General features: G+C 36.8%; 1 protein-coding gene across 1 annotated transcript in view; it reads left to right on the top strand.

Moving 5' to 3' along the window:
• Window positions 1–10,473, top strand: part of LOC136863785 (RNA exonuclease 1 homolog) — a 260,407-nt gene extending 249,934 nt beyond the window's left edge. The window contains exon 14 of the mRNA XM_068226090.1: window positions 10,000–10,473. Within this exon, the coding sequence (XP_068082191.1) occupies window positions 10,000–10,073 (74 nt within the window). The 3' untranslated portion in view covers window positions 10,074–10,473. The remainder of the gene's footprint in view (window positions 1–9,999) is intronic.
• Window positions 10,474–20,393: the final 9,920 nt, after the last annotated feature.

Genomic DNA, 20,393 nt, shown 5'->3' on the forward strand with positions numbered 1-20,393 from the left:
ATGGGGACTCCGGCCTTATGGATCTTGGGGAGTGCTCTCACTTTTGGAAGGCCCGGGTTCATATTTACTAATTTTTGCTTCTCCTGTTCGGTAAAGAGGAAGGATGCATTCTTTAATGTTTGTTTGAATTGACGTTGAAGAGTTTGCGTTGGGTCTTTCTTGATGAACAAAAAGTTTTCATTATCGGGAAAATGTTTAGTCTTTTGAATGTAATCATCCTTATGCATGATTACCGTCACATTACCCTTATCTGCTTTAGTGATAATAAGTTCCTCATCTTTAACCTTCTTTTTAAGTTCTAAAATACACTTTTTATCAATACTGATGTCCTTGGAACTGTAAGCGGAAATCTCTTCATTATTAGTAAGTAAACTATTGAGCAATTTTCTTTTTAGACCTAATCTAACTTCCTCCTGTACCGCATGTGGTAATTTACTAATTGCAACTTCCGATTCCACAACAAGTTTTGTGGTCTTTTTGGACAGATTGAAATTAGGCCAATTATGTTTTGGGCCTTTAGAAAGAATTTGCATTTCTTTTTCATTCAAGTCGGTCTTGGAAAGGTTGATTACTAGTGTATGAAAACTCCTGATCAAATCTTTATTAGGAAAATGTTTGGTTCTTAAGACGGGTTTATTTGATATCGATTCTTTCTTTAGCATTTCTAGTTTTTTATCCATATCATCAACAAGTTCAGGTACCATTTACAAACCACGTTGCTCAAAGACAAACCTAATCAAAAGGCGTTCGCAATATTTACTTATAATAAGGATATATTATATAAGTTTACTAATATTTTCAAGAAGCATAATGTCAGGGTTTCGTTTCGTACCGATAGTAATAACACAGTTGTATTCCATAATTCAGCCTCAGTCAATAGATCGAACCCATATTCCAAATCGGGTGTGTACAGATTTAAATGTAACGACTGGGGGTGCACATATCTAGGTCAAACAGGACGAAACTTTAAAATTAGATATACAGAACATACTAATGCCATAAAATATAATAGGTTTTCCGCGGTAGGCCAGCATATCCACGATCTAAAGCATAAATTCACTTCTATAGAACAGGACGTTGAGGTCTTGGAGAACTTAGGAAAAGGAAGTTTGCTGGATGTTAGGGAGGGTTGCTATATACACCTGGAACAGTATTTTAATCCAAACCTTAATTTAAACGTATTTCCGAAAAATCAAATATTCTATTTTATTTCCATATTGTGTTTTGTAAAAACGTGCATATCCCGGCAAATAGATTGGTGTTTCATATTATGCATAATAGCTTTGCTAGTTGCTTCTTACGACCACACCCTCCAGAGCTCCAACAGTTGACCGTTCCTCAGTTGCTCCTCCCACTTTCCCCTACTTCCCCTCTTCAGTCCCGTCCAACCTTGGGCACTTGATTAGTATCACAACACTGCTTGCTGTGCTTCATTGCGCTTCACATGGATGGCGATGTTTTGAGGTGAGTCATGTAAAAACGGTTGCGTTATAAGACGTAATTTAATATCTTGCCTCTTCAGTTAAGTGATAGTTATTACATTCTGTTATTACAGGTCCGCATTGAACTGGGAACATTGTCCTTAATAACATCTCAAAGGACTTATGGCTCGTTTCCACCTCATTAAGATTGCTTCATTAAAGGAACACTGTAGTTTTTACTGATTCATTTCTCCTACGATTCTACGTCAAGTTTTAAGAAGCGTGATAAATTGAGCACAAAGTTACTTCAAGACTAGTTCTTTTTAAGTTGTTGTTCTTTCAAATCCATGTTATTTCATAAGTGAGCAAACCGGTTTGCATATGATTTTATCAGTTTATGGCTTAAGACTCGCAAGTCTTGGACTTGTAGAAAATATAGTATAATTTTAACACAGTTTCAGTTTGTTAATATGGTTTTAAATTGTGATCAATTTGAACTAGATAAACTTATATGATTGTCGATTTTTCGACAAACTTATATCAGCTGATGATGATGCAGAAGGGTGTCGAAACTAGTTCTGATTGAAATATATGTTGTAATTACATCTAAGCAACAATTTTTATGTATTGAATAAGGTGGACCCAAATTATAATAAATGTTGTTATACCCAGTAGTTCAAAACCATATGCTAGCATCAACATATTAATAATCAAGATGAAAGCTAGCTACTTCAATTTCCTACATTCCTCTTCAATTTTTTGGAATCAATGGTTTTCCCCCACATATTTTTATTTTAGAAATTGGAGCCATAGTAATGCTCCTTAGAAATCAGAACATTTCCCAACGTCTCCTAAACAGAACCACTTTAGGGCCTAATTGCAAGAAGTATGTGCAAAAATTGTTTAGATATTGAAATAATAAGTGGGGATAAAGCTGGGCAGAGGCCTCTAATTCCTTGAATCGACTTAACAACATCCGATAAAACACTTCCATTTTTTTCAAGAGGCATCAGTTTCCAATTCGCTTGGCATTTTGTATTATTTTCAATAAACCTCACAGGATGTGAAGGTCTCTGTTTACCTCAGCCAGTTTTCAGCCATGGCCGGTTAAATGTTGCAATGTCAAGAGAGCAATATTTTAAAGTTGCAGTAGTGTCAAAAGGTAATTGTACAAGGAATGCACCGAGCAAGTGGCTGTGTGGTTTGGGTCATGTAGCTATCAGCTTGCTTTCGGGAGATAGTGGGTCTTATGGCAATGATAGGATAGGAAAGGCCTCGGAGTGGGAAGGAGTCGGCCATGGCCTTAATTAAGGTACAGCCCCAGCATTTGTCTGGTGTGAAAATGGGAAACCATGGAAAACTATCTTCAGGGCTGCTGACAGCGGGGTTTGAGCCCAGTATCTCCCAGATGCAAGCTCACCGCTGCGCGCCCCTAACCGCACAGCCAACTCGCCCGGTAGGGAAATAATTATTATTATTATCATTGTTATTCACATGTTAATCTCATTTCACATGTTAATCTCTATTCACTTGGTGCACCTGCAGAATAGACTTTGATTATTTAATATTTTTTATGTTTGTCAAACTGTAAAAATGTGTTACTTATATGCCTTCAGTCAATAAATTATATTAATAGCATCGGTCTCTGAACTGATTAATGAAGAAAATGGTTCCTTCTCCTTCTCAGAGTCGGTACTTGGAACATCAAATGTGTGTTGTTACACGATTGAAAGTTGTAACCTCATTTGTTGTAATTTGGTAATAGGCCCCACACCCATTCATCATAATTGTATTCTAAAACATTGTACAGCATGTATGTAATGTCTAAATGACAATGCAGACATTCTACTACATGTAAAGCAAGGCGGTGAGTTAAACAGAGGTTTTGGAGAAAATGATTGTTTTCACGCCACAATTTCACTTGTGGTTGTACTCAGTGCCCCTGATTGAATGCGCAGGAACCTCCGGCTCCACTCTGCTCTGTTCGTTCCCAGCACCAATGCAGCCCATCCACCCAAATCAACCTTGGAAAATGTTTGAGTGGAATTCTTCTCAAATTGCACCAGTGTTCTGCTGTTAGACTTCTGTATTATTGCCAACTTCAGAGTGTAGTACAGGAAAATGTACAACATTTAGTAACACAGATGCAGGAAATGAACATTTCTCCTATAATGTACTCCAGGCCATGGAGTTCATCTTGGCTGCCTGAGAGCAGGTTTCATCCTCCACAATCAATAACTGCTTCCTGTTAAGCTGGTCTTTTCTGAGAAGAGGCCTCTTTTTGCGAAGATATTGAAGATGAGCCTGCACGTGAGCAGCTGAATTTACCAGAGGGGGTTAATTTTGATTCCTGTGTACACTTTAGTGATGACCTGGCTGTATGGAGCATTGTTTCATTTGGAAAAATATAACTTTTTAAAATAAATACACATTCTAATAATTATTAATGGGCTACAATTGGATGCAGTTATGCATCAATAGACTAGGCACCATTTTTTTAAAAAATTGAGATTTTAATGCTATCATGGGGAGCAAATATTAAAGTACTTGTAAAAATTTCTCCATTGTGTTACCAGAGGGCATTAGGTGTCAGTTAGCTGAAAACCTAAGCAACATGGCAGGAAACAGTTCACTGTAAGTTGCATCAGTAGACTATGTGACATTCTGTTGTACGTCACTATACCAAGAGCCACATTCCTCACATTGTGTCATGGATGACAGCGAGGGAGACTATAAGTTATTGACGTGGTGATACATTGAGTGGTTTATCAAGTCACGGATTTCAGCAGTATTTTCTGAAAGTAAGGAGAAGGACTCGGCAAATTATAATGAATTGTAAAATGGATGTGGTTCATTGCAAAATAAACTGGCAAAAACTAAAGGAAACCCATCTCTTGAAATCATGGCCATTTGCCATGTATGTTAAAACTAAATATGATGATGAAACTCAGGAAGTAAATCTAGAAAAGTCAAGACTGGGACAGACACGGGAAACTAGAGTTCTTTTTATCAGGCATTAATACCTTTGTGTCCGAATTCAGTACTTTCTTTTAGAATCGCTTTATTTTTTTAGACCTTCATATCCTTTACTTAGTTTAGGAGACTGCCATTCTACTTAGCAGCTTTTCTTTTTTTAAGTTGCTTTACGTCACGCCAACACAGATATGTGTTATGGTGACAATGGGATAGGAAATGGCTAGAACTAGGATGGAAGCGATCTTGGCCGTAATTAAGGTACAGCCTGACGTGAAAATGGGAAACCACGGAAAACCATCTTCAGGTCTGCTGACAGTGGGGTTCGAACCTACTATCTCCTGAATGCAAGCTCACAGCTGTGTGCCCCTAATTGCACAGCCAACTCGCTCGGTTCTTAGCCGGTAATGTGTGTCTAAATGAGGACAAAACTTACTCATAGGTTTGAAATTATCTTGTCAGTACTGTATTTTCAGAATATAATGTGAAGGAAAATCTATAAAGAAATGATGAACCTTGCATTGTGTAGACTACAATGGCTCGTTTCTTACATTTGTATTTATTTGGCTTAGATCAGATGAAATTCCTCAAATAAGTAAGGGGTTATAGAAATTACTTTATTTTTTATTTTTACAAGTTCCTTTACTTCGTACCAACGCGGGTAGGTCTTACGGCGATGGTGGAACAGAAAAGGGCTAGGACTGGGAAGGAAGTGGTCTTGGCCTTAATAAGGTACAGCCTGGTGTGAAAATGGGAGACCATGGAAAGCCATCTTCAGGGCTGCTGACAGTGGGATTTGAACCCACTATCTCCCGAATACTGCATACTAGCCGCACGTAAGCGACTACAACTATCAAGCTCGGTAGAAATTACTTGAGGGAATAGCTTCCCTTCTAGGGACTCTCCATCTAAGACTTGAATAATGTGCTGGAGTTAAAGCATGGCTCGTGGTGGCTCACGGACTGAATACACCTGCCCGGACAGTAGAAGATTCGGGTTTGAATCCCGATTGCGGTCACCTGCCTGGTCAGTAGAAGATTCGGGTTTGAATTCCGATTGCAGTCACATTATTTTTCAAATCAGCAGATACTCACCAGTAAGGGGTTATTGGTGTTGGGAAATTTTTTTTCTTTCATGTGTAAGAAATACCTTAAAATGCATCGGTCGGCTAAGCGCCATTTAAAAATACAATCTGTTATCTTTCAATACCAGAAATACTAGTATTATATAAATTATGTTTGCTTGAATTTACAAGTAAACCAAATGTTGAATGCGAATATCTCAAAATCAACTTGTGGCACTTGGTCTAATGATACCTTAAATTGCATCAGGAGACTAAGTGCCATTTTTAAAATAAAATAAAAATCTATGTACTGTGAGCATAAACATGTTGACATTTGCTTGAATTTGCACATAAACCAAAAATTAAATGTGAATATCTCAAAACCAACTTCTGGTGCATGGTCTAATGATGCAAAATGGCATCCAATTATGAGCCCTGGGTTACACTTCATTTCTGTGAAAACAGCACAACAATAGCACTTTGCATTTCAGAAATATTTTGTATGCAAGTTTTGGGTGATATTTATCCTGTTCTCATAAAGGTACCCCAAGTACAAACCTAGGTGCATTACTGTCAGAAATATGAAGGAAATTAACTTGTATTACTTAAATTATGATGCTTATCAACTACTGTGGGACAGTATACATAGTCTAAATGACACTGATGCTAAAATTAACTTGTTTAATTCAATAGTAAATTCTTTATATGACAAACATGCCCCTAAATAACGAATAAAGGTTTCTCACCTTTCTTGTCCAATATTGGATGATAAAACCAAGACAATGATAGCTCACTATTACTTGTTATTTCAACATTATAAATAAACCCTAGATGATGCAGACTTTGAATCTTGCTGCATCAGGCAAAGCAGTTGATCAGAAATTAAAAATTTAGTTATTTCTGTACTGTAGTTCTGCTGACAACTTAAATTCTAATTGCTCGTGGTACCAACTTAGAGACCTGGGTGTAGGGAAATATTAACAGTTCAGACATATCCCAACATTCCATGTGATGAACTGAATGATTACCTTAGTAGAGTAAATATCCAACCCACTCCACTTAACTGCACTGACTCACCATCCTCCTCTCCTGCCCATCCACCATTCACATTTCACTGTGTCACAGAAAATCAGGTTAAAAGGATTTTGTACTCTTTTAAATCAAAGGTTACAAGTGTAGATGATATTAGTTTTTTCTTTTTTTTTTTTTTTTTACATAATATTATGGGTGCTGTACTAATGCACATACTAAAGTACTGTTTACCAAAGGGAACTTTCCCTACCGTCTGGAAAACAGCCAATATAATACCAGTAACTAAAATTTCGGACCCATAGTCACCCTCTGGCTACCATCCTTTGCCCATACTCCCTGCACTTTCTAAAGCCTTTGAATGTGTAGTATTATGAGCAAGTTATGGAATACCTAAATAAATATGCCCTTTTGTGCCCTATGCAATCTGGATTTAAGAAGGGAGTCACAGGACTGCGACTGCAATTTTGAAGATTACTGAAGACATCAGAAATGCTATGGACAAATGACTGTTCAGCATACTTATCCTTCTTGACTTCAGTAGTGCCTTTCACACTACAGAAATTCAAACTGTGAAAAAGAACATGGAATTACTTAAGTTTTTTAGTTCTTATATGAGTGACCATCAGCAGCAGGCAACAGTAAACAACAAGGCCTCTAAATGGGAAATGAAACTTAGTGGTTTCCCAGAGAGCAGCGTTCTCGGCCACTTGCTTTTCTGAAAGAATAAATATAACATATCATTTGTGTTAGGAAACAACACACAGCCTCTGTGCCGATGATCTTCAAATATGTTGACCCTCCAAGATTTCAGATTTAGGTGAAACGATACAAGATATTGAGAATTACCTCTAACGACTCAGTGTAATATGAACAATGAAAGTATCTCGTACTAAATGCCACAAAGATTCAGGCAATCATAATAGGATCACAAAAATCACTTAGTTGCTTAAACAATACAGCAATTCCACCTATCCTGCTGAACATAGTATTATTCCCTAAAGGACAACAGTCAGAAATCTCAGTGTAACTATGAATGGAACACTTGATTGGTTGGATTACAGAAAGAAATCCGTAAAAAGTTTTTTGGAGCGCTTTGCCCTCTTAAATGACAAATCTTTGTTTCCATGCAAACTAAAGGCTCTGGTTGAGTTGGCTTGGCAAGGAAGCAAAGATTGAAACTTCAACAAACACTGAACTCATGCCTCTGATTTATCAGATATAATGCTGATATCACTCCAAACTGTCAGGCTCTCTCATGGCTGAAGGCTGGTAAATGTCGGCAGCAATACATTTTAACGATGTTTAGATTGTTAGCTGAAAACCAGCCACTGTATATTTCTTCTAAATTCAATTTTTATCATCTTTCCACCATCTAAACACGTGTTCGGGCCCCTTTATTTATATTCCTGTGCATTCCACAGATAAAGTTAACTGATAATTTCTGGTGACCAGCACCAGATCATGGAATTCCTTGCCAGCTTGGGTCAGACACACTAGCTTGTTATCAAAATTAAAGGTCTCCTGCTGAGATTGCATGCTGAGGACAGCTGACTGAACGGTTGAAGTATGAATGAGTATGTGCCTAAGGATTAGTGAGATAGTTTTATGAGTATGTAATTGGACCTGTGGAGTAATGTTTCATTATAGCTGTAGGAAAAACATATTAGATTGTCAGGCCCATAGTCACCCTCTGACTACTATCCTATGCTCATACTCCCTGGTTATAACGTTATAGTTTTTATGATGCCTTTTAATTTTTTATTTCTTTCTTAGAATTTTCATTTTTTGAAGTATGGTATTTAGTTATGGTTCTGTGTTTAATACTTCAACAAAATATCAAAGATAGTTAATAATTCATTGTTATTCCAGAGTTTAGTAGCTGGTAGAAGGGGGAAGATCTTAATTTATTTCATTACCATAATTTATTTCTATTTTGGGACACTCAATTGAAAACTATACATAGAAATGAAAATCATGCAACAACTCTTGGGATTCCTTCCTTGTGAGATAAATTATTATTTCATGGTATATTATGTGAGCAGTCTTCTCGAGTACTTGGGTAAATGTCAGCATGTGTTAATTGTGTTTGGTTTCATTTAATATGTATCCCAAAGGCTTCCACACAGAATTTTTAAATAAGATAGACAGTTGTATAAAATTTACCAAGGAAGACGAAAACAATGGTTCATTAAATTTTCTATATGCAAGTGTAACGCGTACAGACGCGTAATGACAGCGCCACATTTTTACGAGACATCTTGCACAAGAATAACTGTATTCACTTAACCACTTAGAGGGACTGGAAAGCCAGACTGCTCCCCTGTAAAGAATGCTATAAAACGCAGGTTCTTGCCGCGATTGTCGCCCTCGAACGAAGGAAGGTTGTGTTTACCTCCGCGGCCTACTGTTGCGAGTTGCTTGAAACTACACACTGTTTTAACATAAAATTTACTTCAGCATAGCCTGTGAAAAATGTGAATTCTGTTTTGAAAACTCATAAACAATTTCCATTTCTGCGTTGAGCAGCATGCGTAATAAGTGAGGTCACAGACTTTCAGAGTCCTTGGCAAGCAGTAAGGGAGGAATTAGATGCCTAGTGTGTCGGGCATACCAAAAAGTATGTACATAGTTTGCAAAAACACCATAAGAATAAAATTTTGTAATATTTCAGTTTAAGTTGTGCCACACCTACACACATTTTCAAGGAGATAAACCAAATTTTTTCACGACCTGATAAGAATGCAAGTTATTCCCATGGGCAAGACTCAAGTCTGTTAATCATCTATAAATCCAACACACCTTTCAAGCATTACGATAAGATTTCCGAGTAGTTGCTGGACTATGGCCAATGCCTCAGGATGGAAAAGAATTTTTGCAAAGTACAAATTCATTTGTATCAAGTTTCAAAGGAATATCTAGTTTCTTAGAAATTTAGAAACAGCATCCTTCCTAAATGAAGCTTTGCATTGCAAGTTTTTCTCTTACCTCTTGTTTTCAAGCACGTTTGGTAATCAACCAGAAGGTAAGTTAGATCGTCTTGGGATGTTAGTACTCAACTTACTGAAGTCCATAAATGGGTTCTACTTCTTTCATCAACCAGGTTGTTATACGGAATGATGTTAGGCTGGCAGAGTGCAGATTTATACCCTCCACTGGAGAATAAGCCATTAAGGACCTAGTAGGTCATGGATAGATCATGAACAAGTGATGTCATTACACATGATAAGGCCAGGTGACCAGTACAGGCAAGCTAACAGTTTGAATGAGACTGGGTTTGTGGAGAATGTAGTGGTGAAATGAACATAACCTCTCTCTCTCTCTCTCTCTCTCTCTCTCTCTCTCTCTCTGTTAGTTTTTACTTTTGTAAACAGTCAGTTAAAACTGCATATGCTGTGTTGTATGATGTACAAGTAGTGTTTATAAACCTCTGCAATTGTTATTTCCTGATACTTTAATAATTTTTCTTGCCTTATTGTTTGTTTTCTGATTTTATTTTTATTATTTTTACAGATGAAGGGCACGATAGTGCAGAAGATGCCCGAGCTTGTATGGAGCTCATGCTGTATAAAATTAAAAGGTCTTAAACATACATAGGACACTGAACATCTTCATGGACAGAGATTATATGGTGATAATGAACTTTAAAATATATAATTTATTTTGAATGCTCCCGATAATGAGAAGAGAGGAAATGTGTTGTTACCCTTCTTTAGCAGCCTGTAAATATAGGATATTGTTATAATTGATTATGACCGAGTGAGAGGTAGTGAAATATGTACAGAATGAGGGAGTTTATGTAATTGATTGGGACTGAGTGAGTGGTAGTTGCATGTATTCAGGAAGGAAGCAACTGTAATATATTTACTGTACATACTGTATATAGTGTGACACGAAAACCACTACCTATTTATTGCTATAAAATTCACTTTCTCATTCATTGCCACAAAAGTCACTTTCTTGTTTAATCCCTCCATCACCGGGCGAGTTGGCCGTGCGCGTAGAGGCGCGCGGCTGTGAGCTTGCATCCGGGAGGTAGTAGGTTCGAATCCCACTATCGGCAGCCCTGAAGATGGTTTTCCTTGGTTTCCCCTTTTCACACCAGGCAGATGGTGGGACTGTGCCTTAATTAAGGCCACGACCGCTTCCTTCCCATTCCTAGGCCTTTCCTATCCCATCGTCACCATAAGACCTATCTGTGTCGGTGCGACATAAAGCAAATAGCAAAAAAAAAGTAACATTGTAAAATCCAGATGCTATTTGACAGTCAGTCAAAAATTATTATTTAGATGACGGGGTAGCCATCAGCTATGTCCAATCAACTCACGCACGCGAAGGCCAAACATGGTCGCCATGTGCTCTCGTAGTGATATACAGTGTACTGCTCAATATTGTATAAGTCAGATAATTGTACAAAACCCCAGTATTTACGCACCCTAGTGAGTATATCTAATAGCATTTGACGGCGCCTACAAGTGAACTGGCATAATCACCAGAGACTGAATTGGAGTTTTTCAATTGTTTTTTACTGATGATTTATTCAGTGAAATTACTAATGAAACCAGTCGATAAGCAATAATGATAGTAATAATAAAAATGTAAAATAATATGTATTAAACAGTACATATTGCTTTTATTTGCTCCAGTATAGCTTGCTGTAAATGTTTATCCTTTAAGAGCAAGTATTATCTCCGAAATCATGAAAAAATGAATACAGGTCGTACAGGATTAGTAATTCACATTTAAAATACGAGTAGTAGAGGCAACACAGAGAACTTAATTCGAGGGGTAAGGTTAATCCCTTTGTGTATAGTTGCTCCACAATGAATCATGTAATGCACTCATTTCTCAGTCTTAAATAGGTAGATCACCTGAGCGTAGGTCATACCTTTGAACATAGCTTTAATTAGTTAATAATTTAGTATTTATGGTTACCAGGATGAGTAGCTCAGGTGGTAAGACGCTGTCCTACCGAGTTATAGTGGGTGGGTTCGATCTCTGTTAAGTTTGTTGATATTTGAAGGTGCTGAAATATGCCAGCCTTGTATCAAAATATTTACTGGTACATGAGTGAATTCCTGTGCGACAAAACGGGAGCACCTCTTTGTCTCCAAAAACCTTAGTTAGTGGAACATGGAACCAATAACTTTAAGTTTATTAGTAATTAAGTTAATTTCCACTACTTCACATGATTTTTAGAACAAATAAATGAGCCTTCAAGTAAAAAAAAAAGCCTTAAATATGTTTATTATTAACTGAAATAGTACAAGAAAATATTTCAATTATATTTCAGAATTGTAAAGTTGTTCCATTTCCAACTTGTCCGAAATTGCCGCATGACTGGGTATTCCAGTTTATTCTCAAGAATGTTCATTTGTAAACATATATTCACCATGTCTTTCCACATGCACTTTTTTTATTTCATTTCTTTTCAAACTCTTAGAGAGTAGTCTGCTGGTTAATGCATTTGTTTTTATTTCATAGTTTTTAAATATAAATTTTCTTTACTTGTGAGTGTTGATCGCTTAATATGCACTGCTTCAATCTATCTTAATACTTAGCTTATGAATTAAAATATTTCAATCACTCATGTAAAACTATTAACTTCCATAGTTTTCCTTGTGTTTTATCCCATATAATACTAATATTCAACCACATGCACCTAGCACATCAGCTCATGCTGTCTCAACAACGTAAATGTGAGTGAACACTTAACTCCAAAGTGTTGCACGAGGAGTCAACACGTCACACTCATTTTCAATTAGTTCCAGCACCAGAGGCAAGGACCTGACATTTGCATTTAGAATGAGGTGTGCTAGCGGAGTGATATCACCTATGGCCACTGTTTAGATCCTGTGAATTTTTTCTTGTTTCAAGGAAAGCAATGTCCGTTTGGTTCAAATTTGAAAGTAGAGGTCACACTGCTAGAGAGAGAGTTTTATTAAAGAAATAAATCATCCGTCCTCCAATGAGGGATCCGGAATACAGTTTCAGTTTCAATGAAGTTTAAAAATATCAAGAAATGAAAATTTAATCGTTGATGCTGTTATCTTCTTTTTTTCCCCAGGGTTAGGTATTTTATACTTAGATGAAAGGTAAGGCAGGCATGGAACATAAATAGCTTGCTTTTCTAGGTCCACATCCCGAGCCTGCCAAGTTCGCTTTTTGCATTTAAAATAACTGTTTCAACAAATAAACTGAATTTTAACTTCTCTTATATAATGTTTTACCGAGCAAGTTGGCCGTGCGGTTAGGGTCGTGCAGCTGTGAGCTTGCATTTGGGAGATAGTGGGTTCGACTCTCACTGCCAGCAGCCATAAAGATGGTTTTCTATGGTTTCCCATTTTCACACTAGGCAAATACTGGGGCTGTATTTTAATAATTAAGGCCACGGCTCCTTCTTTTCCACTCCTAGCCCTTTCCTATTCCATTGTCACCATAAGACCTATCTGTGTCAGTGCGATGTAAAGCCAATTGTAAAAATAAAATAAAAATTCATGTTTTCATTTTTTTTTTTTTTTTTTTTGCTAGTTGCTTTACATTGCACCGACACAGGTAGGTCTTATGGCGACGATGGGACAGGAAAGGGCTAGGAGTGGGAAGGAAGCGGCCGTGGCCGTAATGAACGTACAGCCCCAGCATTTGCCTGGTGTGAAAATGTGTTTTCATTGTAAAAATCTCTTCTTCATTACTAAATGTTGTTGAGTAAAAGGGCTGTTTATATTGCTTGAGGGCATTTCATTTTTTTTTTTTTTTTTTTTTTTCCTGGTCAAATCTTGACCAACCTTTGGAATTTGTCTATTAATTTCCTCATCCATGGAGCCTTTTCAACCCACCTTCTTAATCCACTAGCATTTCATCCAGAGTGCAGTAAGTAATTAGTGGTCATTAACAGTAGGCAGTCTTCTCAACAAAGGGACCTCTTTCATTCCAACACTAGCGATCTTTAAAATTTTTGAGAACTTGCAATCCTTAGAACATTTTAGTGCTTAATATGGCAGAAATTGTAATAAGTGACTAGAAAAGAATTATTGCTGCATCTGAAAAATTACTCTGACCATTTTAAAACTCTTAAACAAGGATAAGACTAGGCAGTATTGTCAATGCAAGTTCCATTACAATTGCAATGATAGATGTATCACCTTGACAGTTGAGACAATGTCTTACAGTGCAAGGATGTTCACCAGCATACATTTGACATGGATCGAGCAAGTTAGAAAAGTGAGACATAACCTGCAGAGAAGGTCATAAGAAAAAAATTAATATCTGCCTTCACATATAATGACGGAGCTCGATAGGTGCAGTCGCTTGAGTACGGCCAGTATACAGTATTCGGGAGATAGTAGGTTCGAACCCCATTGTCGGCAGCCCTGAAGATGGTTTTCCGTGTTTTCCCATTTTCACACCAGGCAAATGCTGGGGCTGTACCTTAATTAAGGCCACAGCTGCTTCATTCCCACACCTAGCCCTTTCCTGTCCCATCGTCGCTATAAGACCTATCTGTGTCGATGCGACATAAAGCAACTAGCAAAAAATAAATTTAAAAAATTCACATACAGTGTGCACAATAATAGGATAAGTCCAAACAGATCAAATATTACTTATGGTGCTCAAGAAGAACAGTTTGCAGAAATGTCCAAATTTAAGTGTTTTATTCTTGTAGGGATTTGTACAAAAATTTCAAAGAATGGCTCACTATTAGCCCTGCATTTCCACATCTGAATGGATACTGTTCAGGTTGGATGGAATGCCCTATTGAACTAATGAAATGTCTCACTGGACAAGTTTTCCTTAGGATAAGAATATGATTGGATTAAAAATCTTGGCCAATCTGCCTTTTAACTGAAACTGAAGCTTCTCACAAATGTTAAGCATTTAGATTGTGAAGTAATCCAAGTGCTGCAGCTCAAATTATTTGTAGTAATAGGTAGCAACTGTAATGCTATTCGGTATATTTTTTCCTAGTTTGCTCTTTTTTTTTAAAGACCTTTTTGATCACCATGTCCACATTTGAGGACCTCACTTTCAATTGCCTGAAATTCTTAGGCATACTGTAAAAGTGGCCTGAATGTGTAATATATCTTTCTTCTGAACTTCCTTTATGCATTTATTTGCAATTTGTTGGTCTCAACTGGGTTAGCTATGAAACAGAATATAAGAAATTAATTCATGGCTGACTTTTCTCCTAAGCAGAGTGGTGGCTATCATTTATTGACATTATATAGCTGCCGATAACATCAGGAATTTTAAACCTATTAGTGATTAAATATGGCTGGAAATATAACCTTCCTGTTTATTTGTTTTGTGATTTTCAGAAACCTAAAAGAATGCACAGCATTGTAATTATGCTGTCCTCATTTGAGGACACTTTCATAAGGGAGCAGTCTATACAGAAAGTACTTGCAGCTGTTGAATGAAGAGGAACATTGTTATTTTATTCTTGCATTATCTTACATACTTTTCATCCCTCAATACATACGATATACTAAGTCTGATAAGAATGGAGCTCACCCCACAATATAGGGTAATGAGCCTGCATTTCACCTGGAGGCCCCAGGTTTGACTTCTGGCAACATCAGGAATTTTTACCTGGATCCACTCAGCCTGCATGAGGACAATTAATGATCTGATGGTGAGGTAGTGGTCCCAGATTTTAAAATTCAAGGATAACAGCCGAAGTGCTCCGTCATGCTGACCACTCTACTCATAATCAACCAGCACTGCTTGATAGGACAAAACCCATCGGGGCTGTAGTAGCATGGGGTTTCACTGTTTTTATCCCCACTAATTTGACCATACCAAGAGAGAAAATATATTCTACATATTCGCATCAGGATACGCGAATCACTCGTAAAACAAGGAAAGAATGCGATTAGCAACAAAAGACGATGTCCATCAACAAGCAGCCCCTCTTGTGACGAGCCTTCAGCTTGACAGCATGTGGATGTTCAAACTAGGCCGATACGAGAGCTCTGCTTTGATGGAATAGACCACTTGCTCGAGGGAAGACCTGGTTTCTACAAATTTGAGATCTTTCCATGCAAATGACAATAGTGCTGTCAAAAATGTGAAGTTTTTCTTGGCCTGACGAAGGAAAGGATCTGCTTCAGAACTTTTCACACTGTGAAATGGGTAGATTATGCTTAATGAAGAGCTGAACTCTTTAATATTATGTATTTTAGAACTGATTCTAGGTGAAGACTTTCCACATAATGTGACCATTGATTACTTTTGTCCTCAAAATACGGATGTAGTGTATTTCCAAAACCCTGTAAAATAACTTTCTTTCATCATTACCTAACTGATGTGGGGAAAAAAACAGATTTTTCTGATCAGTAGAAATAAGTCATGATCGAAAGTGCTAAACTTAGTCACATTATGATATTGTGATGAAGGTTGCTCAGTGGTTTGAATCCCAGCATATTCTGCAGACATTTAGAAACACTTAGATGTCACAGGTCTGTGGTAACTCACTATCATGTTAAAAAGAACCCCTTTCAAGACAAAAAACAGGCATTCTTATTCACCTGTGATCTTAAGTTGATTCTTCAAACTGCCCTCTAAATTTGAATCATTTTATGTCTGTAAATGAAGCAAATAATTTACCGAGCTCGATAGCTGCAGTCGCTTAAGTGCGGCCAGTATCCATTATTCGGGAGATAGTGGGTTCGAACCCCACTGTCGGCAGCCCTGAAGATGGTTTTCCGTGGTTTTCCGTTTTCACACCAAGCAAATGCTGGGGCTGTACCTTAATTAAGGCCACGGTCGCTTCCTTCCCAGTCCTCGCCCTTTCCTGTCCCATCGTCGCCGTAATACCTACCTATGTCGGTGCGACGTAAAGCCAATAGCAAAAAAAAAAAAAAATAATAATCAAATAATTGAACATGTAACATTATTATAATATAATTCATAAGAAGTATTCCAGTATTTAAAATAATTTATCAGTCTACTTATTGCGCTAACCTTCTAGTTTCCCCAAATTTCTCTGTAAAGTTTACTGTCACATTGTCTTCTCAGGGAGCACTATTTACTATCTCTCACGAATTAATTTTGTTAGTTCTGAAACATTTGTAGAAGCAGTACATTCATGAATGTCAAACACAACCGGTAGAACTTTCTCCATTGTTAGTGGTTTCATGATGACAAGTTCATTGTTTTTTTTACGATTGGATTTATGTCGCACCGACACAGATAGGTTTTATGGTGACGATGGGGTAGGAAAGGTCTAGGAGTGGGAAGGAAATGGCCGTGGCCTTAATTTAGGTCCAGCCCCAGCATTTGTCTGGTGTGAAAATGGAAAACCACAGAAAACCATCTTAAGGGCTGGCGACATTGGGGTTGGAACCCACTATCTCCTGGATGCAACCGCTCAGCCAACTCGCCCAGTTAGTTCATTATCAACATTCAACAGTATCTTCAGGTAGAACTTTCTTTGCAGCAGAGACAAATGTAATCTAAAATCTCCTCATTAACCTCTTTTGTATCCAGTGACACTTGTGCAGGAAAACATGCTATGAATAAATACTTCTCTGTTTCGTAGAGAATTTTCTCTTAGCTCTTGTGAGGCCAGCTAACGGTATCAAGAAGATAAACTTTAGAAACATTGGAGCAATTGCTCATTTTAGCATTACATACTACAGCGCAAATGTGTCATAAGTAAGCTGACCATTGGAGGGAAGCTCAGAGTGGAACACTTACTGTAAATTGGCAACATTTGGAGGGACAAAGTGGAATGGTGAAATTCTGATATGTTTAAAGACTGGGAGGTTAAATTTCACTTATAGACATGATATAGGCTTTCGAGCTTATGCCGTGTCAAGAAAATAAGGTGAAATTCTTTATGTTTCACAGAAAACTTTGCTCTGCATCTTCAGAAGAAAACCTTTCTCATGCACAGTTCTCTGCAAAACGTAAAGAATTTCACTTTAGTTTCTTGAAACGGCATAAGCCCAAAAGCCTATATCATGTCTATAAGTATGGGCCATGAAAGCATCAATGGCAACATTAAATTTCACTTATTTGATAGGGTGACAAACTATTTTTGAAGAAAATACAGGAGATTTCTATATTCTTGACCAAAAATAAGGGAGATTTAGAGTGAAATTTCACAAAAAAAAAAAGAAAAAAAGCAATACAGTGCTTCAAAAAAAACCTTTATTTTATACTTTAAGAAGACCTAAATATATTTGGGAAGAGATTTTTCTTCACACAGTAGTTTGCCATCACTTTTTGCAAATTCTAAAAATTCAGTGTGCAACAATAAGTTTAAAAACTAGTACGGTACAGGTAGGTTCCACCTAGTCAATACCTATAAGTTTATTTACAATTCAAAGTTGTAAAAGCATTATATTAAAATAACAGGACATGTTTTGGCCACATTAGGCCATCTTCAGCTGTCTAGAATTAACTTAACCTCTTAACATGAAAGCCCGAGTATACTCGGGGTTTTACATATTTATATAAAATAAAATCCCGAGTATACTTGGGAATGTCACTCATTGATCGGTACCTAATTTAAAAGCCCGAATATACTCGTTTCTTGTTGTTTCTCAATATTTCTGCCAGATGTTTATGAAATTATTACTTTAGGGCCCTATTTTTGCCAACAGATGTCTCTGACTCAACCGTAGTGGATGTCGGTGACTCAGGCAGTTTGTTTTTGCGGCTTTCCCGTATTCATTGCTATCTAAGTGTACTTTGTCTGTTAGGTGAAAATGGAGAGTGAAGAAGAGTTTGACTTTGAGTTTAGTGAGTCTGATAGTTCTGAAGAATTTTCTGAAGACAGTTCAGAAGAAGAAAGTGGTAGTTCTAGTTCATTTGATTGTGATATTGCAAGTGCCAGACAGTGGTGTGAAATTGATACTTCCGGAACACTACCACCTGCCCCACCGCGTTTTCAAGGCTAATCCTAAAATACATTTCCAGCCATGTTGTGAGGATGTTTAGTGCTGTGTTATTTATTGTAGAACCCGTAAAATGTATCACGAGTATACTTGGGATTTTAAAACAGAAACTTTTCGGTGGCTTATATTTCATTGTTAAGTTCGAAAAATGTATTTTCATTGTTACCACTGTCATTAGTTTTCAATAAATAGCCCATTTTAACAATAAAAAATTAGGTAAAAAAAGATCACAATTTTGTAAATAATTGGGATGTTAAGAGGTTAAAATTAATATACTAAAAGTTACAAAACATGAATAAAATTCACACTCATATACAGTACTTAGAAATTAAAATAAGTGCATGTTGAATCATCATCAGATGAAGGAGTTGCTAGATATAATATGATGAAGTCAAAACAGTTCTGTGTAATAAATGATGATATAATTAAAAGTTTCTTCTGTCCTTAAAATTCATTTCATGCAAAAATAATGACAGTTGATTCAGTAAAATTGTTGTTCCACTTAATATAAGAACTTATAAAATGTTATGAATTTACAAATGTAGATCAAATTGATTTAATGCCAGCCAGACCATTGAGTGGAAATAAACTGTCGTCCGGTCATGTTGTGTGATATGAAATCTCGAAGGAAAACGAAAAATCACTAAGATGAATAGTAAAACTAGGGGAAGCAAGAGTTAGGGAAAGAAGAACCCTGTAGATAAAAATATAGAAAAACAGACATAAAACTCACTTGCAACAGCTCTGTGTTTGCGTCATGTCATATCTGTATGCTGGCTAAGTTGACACTAAGTTGGTAATACGCTCGTCCTTGTGTGAGTGTGAGCAATGTTATTGGCAAAGGTGACCGCGTGAGGGGAGGGAGAATGTAAACAAAGGGAGTGAGGAATGGAATGGGTACATACATGTTCATTACTAAATAACATGGAGTGAATGCCCTGGACAAATCAGCCAAAATTTCAAAACAGTACTTAGACGCATCAGAGCAATGGCAAGCAAAATCTGATCTGCTTTTGCCAATCTATGCACAGGACACAAATGCACAAACATCAGCATAAATATGGAAATACTGCACATCTCCACAAAACTCTTAACACTCGTGAATAAAGTGGGAAATAATAGAAATTTAAGGAATTATATAAATTTATGTTCAATTTATGGTTACATTTCAAATATGGCTAGGTATTAACATTAAAAACTTTCCCTTTGGTTTTTCATCTCATTTATTGCTCTACATTTTAGATGTGTATTACCAATATTCATTTTAATAAAGCTCTAAGACAGTTGTCACAGCAAGGGTAACAACATATTTCTTTTCTTTTCACTCATACAGGGCCATTTTGAAGTGTTTGAACTGTGTGATGTATCTTGTGGGGCTCTCAAACTCAAACTTGATGCCTTTCAAGTATCACTCTGTATTTGTGTCAATTGGTCTTTCTTCCCTTTTATTTCCTTTTAATTTCCTGTATAGTTTTAATAAGAGATACATCCTCATGTCAATAAGTCTCTCTTCCCCCTTATTTTTTTTCATAGCTTTTGTATTTTTAGTGGTGTTGAGTACGAACTGGAGCATCAAGGGTGATCAGAGCTCTCTTATTTTCTCAAAAAACTGATAGAGAAATGTCTTACAAATATATCATCCTATCAGAAACACAGTGATGTAACATTGATTTTTTTTTTTTAAATGTTGTTACTGTTTAGTTGAACTGAAATGGATTTTAAACAAGAGATTTATTTTATGCTAGTAATGGTTTTTGAATTCTGAAGGTATCAGACATGGTGGCACTTTTATAACCAATTGAATGAGTATTATTTCAGTTATTCCCCAGTGTGGATGTAGTATGTGTTTCAGATCTATGACTGATGTTCATAGAAATTGGAATAGTTTTTAAGGTTGAACCATTGGTATTTGCCTTGCCACCTATTTTCAAGCTCTTGTATATTTCTAGGAAAGTTGAGTTTCAGTTACATATACTGGAATCGAAAGTTTAAAATTTGATTTTA

Source organism: Anabrus simplex, chromosome 2 (assembly GCF_040414725.1).
Source record: "Anabrus simplex isolate iqAnaSimp1 chromosome 2, ASM4041472v1, whole genome shotgun sequence".
In the NCBI taxonomy this organism is placed as follows: Eukaryota; Metazoa; Arthropoda; class Insecta; order Orthoptera; family Tettigoniidae; genus Anabrus; species Anabrus simplex.